Genomic DNA, 4940 nt, shown 5'->3' on the forward strand with positions numbered 1-4940 from the left:
TGTAAAGTCCCTGAGAGCAAAGACTATGTCTTACATGTTGAATAAGTGAATTAAAAATGTATTTTGCACGTTTGTGCTTTTTCCATAAGCCTAGCAAAGTATCTCGCACATACAATATATAAAGTAATTGTTGAATGGTTAAATCCTAGGTGTTTGAGAGGTGGTTCTGGGATGGAGGAGGATGGGCATCTTTGATTCATAGATCGCTCACTTCTTAGACATGAGTGTCAAGGGTTATTTGTTAATCAGTCCCACTGACCAACAAGGATAATTCCCCCAAAATATCGGCTATTTCTGGAATCAGTAAATACATCATAGAGATTGCTGGTCACTTGAACCAAAACTAATGGATAAGGAAGATCATTCCAGTAACTCCAATAATAATTCTGGATTCTTCTCCCCCTTTCTTAACAAGGAGCCATGAGGGAAGACAACCAATCCTCTAACCTGGAATTCATCCTCCTGGGAGTTACTGGTCAGCAGGACCAGGAAGACTTTTTCTTTACCCTCTTCTTGTTCATTTACCCCATCACATTGATTGGAAACTTGCTCATCATCTTGGCCATTCGCTCTGACATTCGCCTTCACAATCCCATGTATTTTTTCCTTGCCAACCTCTCCTTTGTTGACATCCTCTTCTCTTCTGTAACCATCCCTAAAATGCTGGCAAATCATCTCTTGCACAGCAAAGCCATCTCCTTTGGTGGATGCCTAACACAGTTGTATTTTATGATTGCCTTGGGCAACACAGATAGCTATATCCTGGCTGCAATGGCATATGATCGTGCAGTGGCCATCAGTCGCCCACTTCATTACACAACAATCATGAGCCCATGGACTTGTGTCCTCCTAGTTGTTGGGTCTTGGGTGGTTGGTAATGCCAATGCCCTCCCCCACACTCTGCTCACAGCCAGGCTGTCCTTCTGTGGCAACAAGGAAGTAGCCAACTTCTACTGTGATATTACCCCTTTGCTTAAGCTGTCCTGTTCTGACATCCTCTTTAATGTGAGGATGATGTACCTAGGGGTTGGTGTCTTCTCCGTGCCATTAATATGCATCATTATCTCCTATGTCCAGGTCTTTTCCACAGTCTTACGGGTCCCATCTACCAAAGGTGTGCTCAAGGCCTTCTCTACCTGTGGTTCCCACCTCACAGTTGTTTCTCTGTATTATGGGACAGTCATGGGCATGTATTTCCGCCCTCTGTCTAGTTACAGCCTAAAGGATGCAATCGTAACTGTTATGTACATGGCAGTGACCCCAATGTTAAATCCTTTCATTTATAGTTTGAGAAACCGAGACATGAAGGCTGCCCTGGGGATACTATTATGCAAGAGAATCTCCTTATAAAAAATATGAGGCCATATTAGAAAATACAGTTACCAGTTATGATGCACTTGGGAATCCAGCCCTAAAGTTCATCCCCTCCAAGAAGCTGCCTTTGATCTTCCCAGCTACAAAGTCCTCTTCTCTGAAATCTAGATACAATTTATTACACATCTCATTAATTTATCTCTTTGTACAGATTACTGTCCTTTTAGCAGCACAGAAATATTGGGTTCATGTCCCAGATAAGCTACTCTAATCAGAGTAAAGTTGAAAAGTTCTGAAGCTCCACTTCTACAACAAATATTTGGAATAATAGTATCTGCCCCACCATGGTCACAAGTTTAAGGATCACAGTAGACCATGACTTAAAGACTATAAATCACTGTTCAAATGTCAATTTTTTTACTATTGTGCTAGTTATCCCTACTATGCTTACAAGCCTCAGAGGGCAAGGATTGTCTTAAGAGTTCTTAATCACTGTATCTTTTGCAGTCTTGGTCATATAAAGTATACCCATGATTCTTGGTGTAAAAATGGGATGAGCAAATGAAAATATCACTCTCTGAACTGTAATTTCATAATTATAGATATATTCAGACTAAAAGCTTTATTTATCTATCCAGGAAAATCTTTAAAGGAAATAACCTTGGCAAAGACTTTTGTTCTTATTGTATTGTTGTTGAAACTAGACTATTTCTTTTTTTTAAGATTTTATTTATTTATTCATGAGAGAGAGGCAGATACATAGACAGAGGGAGAAGCAGGCTCCCCACAGGGAGCCCGATGTGGGACTCGACCCCCAGACCCAGAATTGTCCTGAGCTGAAGGCAGATGCTCAACCACTGAGCCACCCAGGCATCCCTAAACTAGACTATTTCTAAAGAGCATAACATTCTACCTATAATCTTAACAAAATGATACTCATTAATTGAGTTATTGCATTTTAAAATAAAAATAGCTGACTTAATTAATTACATCATGAAATAAAATTACAGTAACAAAAAAAATGGGGTGCCAAGTAGATGCAGAAAAAAGAACAGTATTGAAAATGATATGACCTTGTTTCTCCAGTATGTCACAGGGAAAATGAGACTTTGATTCTGGATGATCAGCCCTGACATGTAGGTGATATTTCCTACAGAAACAGATAATCTAGCAGGTCACTAAATACCTACCAAGGAACCCCACAACCTATGATCTGATTCAGTTTGTGAGGAAATTATAAGACTTCTTCAAAATATTAATAATATAAAAGTGATTGCCCCTAAATATCATATTTCCAAACAGCATGACACTTTCAAGAGGTGAATTGAGTGTATCTTAGAAAGTGTGCAAGCTGTTGTATTATCTACTATTTTTAACTGCCTGTAAAAATATAAAATTATTATTTTCTATAGATAATTCACATTGTCAGCTAGTTGTCCATGTTGGAAGAATCTGGAAGTCAAAAAATGATGTTATTCACCATTTAATGCATTCTGGGTCTCTAAAACACCAAGAATGAGAACTATCCCAATTTTCTTTTCAACCAAAAAAAAATCTGATTACTAATGCATATGAATCTGTGTGAATGATTGACCAAAACAGAGGGAATGGAAGTATTTTATGTAGAGAATTTTCAAGGTTGGCCAATGAAAATGTTATATAAATTTATTGCCTGTCTCTCCTCATGAGAATATGAAGATTTGGGATCTGTTTTGTTCACTGTTGTATATTTAGCACTTAGGCAGTGCTGACATATAGTCATTATTTAATAAATTTGTATGAAATGAATATATGAATCCTGCAATATTATGTTTAAATATTGAATGCAATAAGATTAATTTTGGTGGGTAAGAAGAAGAAGGCCAAATGATATGAGAGGTTTCAAATATTTCCCATAGTGAAATATTAAGTGCCAAAGAGAAGAATATAAAAGAAGGCCTGAGCATGTAGGTTCTTAGGAGAACTCCATACCACTTAGCTGCTCTATATCAATGTTTCACTATTCCTCTGTTTAATTTGGACAAGAGAAGTTAACTTCCTCTACTGTATCCTGCAGTGATCATAAGAATCTATGTGTGGGGATATAATGCAAATAAAAATCACTGTACCAGTATGCCACGTCATTTCTCTTTGACTCTGTCAAACATGCTGTCCTGAAATAATTTTAATACTACAATTTAAATTGCTTCACACACTAATGTCCAGAGATGGACTAAGTCTAGAAAAGACTTAGTATTTTAGTACAGTATATAGCTGGTATGTCAGTTTGGGTTGGTCAGCTTAGGCCCATTCAGGAAACACAAATCACATTTGGCATTGTTAAACCAAGAATATTTAATACAGGGAAGTAGAAACACAGGAAACAATAGATGCTGGCAAGGATGCAGAGAAAAACGAACCCTCTTGCACTTTTGGTGGGAATACAAACTCTGGAAATCAGTATGGAGTTTCCTCAAAAAGTTAAAAAGACAACTACCTCATACTCCAGCAATTGCTCTACTAAATATTTATCCAAAGGATACCAAAGTTCAGAATTGAAGGGGTACATGCAACCTCAATGTTTATAGCAGCACTATTACCCATAGCCAAACTATGGAAAGAGTGCAAAGTGTCTGCTTACTGATGAATGAATAAAGAAGATGTGATGTATATATACACTGCAATATTACCTAGCCATCAAAAAGAATGAAATCTTGCTATTCACAATGACATGGACAGAAATAGTAGAGGGTACTATGTTAAGTGAAATAAGTCAGTCAAAGAAAGACAAATACCTTAGGATTTCACTTACTTGGGGAATTTAAGAAATAAAACAAATGAACATGGAGAAGGGAAGGAAAAATAAAATAAGATAAAAACAGAGAAGGAGGCAAACCATAAAAGACTATAGAGAACAAACCAAGGGTTGCTGCAGGGGGGGTGGATGAAAGGATAGGCTAAATGGGAGATGAGCATTAAGGAGGGTACTTGTTGTGATAAGCACTGGATGTTATATGTAAGTGATGAATCACTAAATTCTACTCCTGAAACCAACACTACGCTATACGTTAACTAACTTGATTCTATTTATTTAAAAAAAAATTTATTGGAGTTCACTTTGCCAACATTTAGCATAACACCCAGTGCTCATCCCGCCAAGTGCCCCGCTCAGTGCCCATCACCCAGTCACCCCAACTCCTCGCCCACCTCCCTTTCCACTACCCCTTGTTCATTTCCCAGAGTTAGGTGTCTCTCATGTTTTGTCACCCTCACTGATATTTTCACTCATTTTCTCTCCCTTTATTCCCTTTCACTAATTTTTATATTACCCAAATGAATGAGACCATATAATGACTAACTTGATTTTAAATTAAAACTTGGAAGAGAAAAATAATAATACACTTTTTTAAATAGAGGGAAGTAGATACATAGGTTTGTCCTGAAAAAGACTAAGGAGAAAGAAATGGATATGAAAGTCCAGAGATTATTAACTGCAAGAAGAAATCACTTCCCCTAAGTACAAAGGGAAAAGTGGTGTTAACAGAAACGGAAGCTCAGAAGGGGGATGATCACATGTCTGATACTCACATCTCTGAGGGGAGCTGTCAAACAGCTGCCACTTGGTCTTCGCCTGCATAGACGAACCA

The 4940-nt window shown here is 37.7% G+C and overlaps 1 protein-coding gene across 1 annotated transcript; it reads left to right on the plus strand.

Moving 5' to 3' along the window:
• Positions 1–420: 420 nt before the first annotated feature.
• On the plus strand, positions 421–1350 carry LOC121472593 (olfactory receptor 1A1). Its single transcript, XM_041723831.1, has one exon. The coding sequence runs from the start codon at positions 421–423 to the stop codon at positions 1348–1350; it is 930 nt and encodes a 309-aa protein (XP_041579765.1).
• Positions 1351–4940: the final 3590 nt, after the last annotated feature.

Source organism: Vulpes lagopus, chromosome 12, assembly GCF_018345385.1.
Source record: "Vulpes lagopus strain Blue_001 chromosome 12, ASM1834538v1, whole genome shotgun sequence".
Lineage (NCBI taxonomy): Eukaryota > Metazoa > Chordata > Mammalia > Carnivora > Canidae > Vulpes > Vulpes lagopus.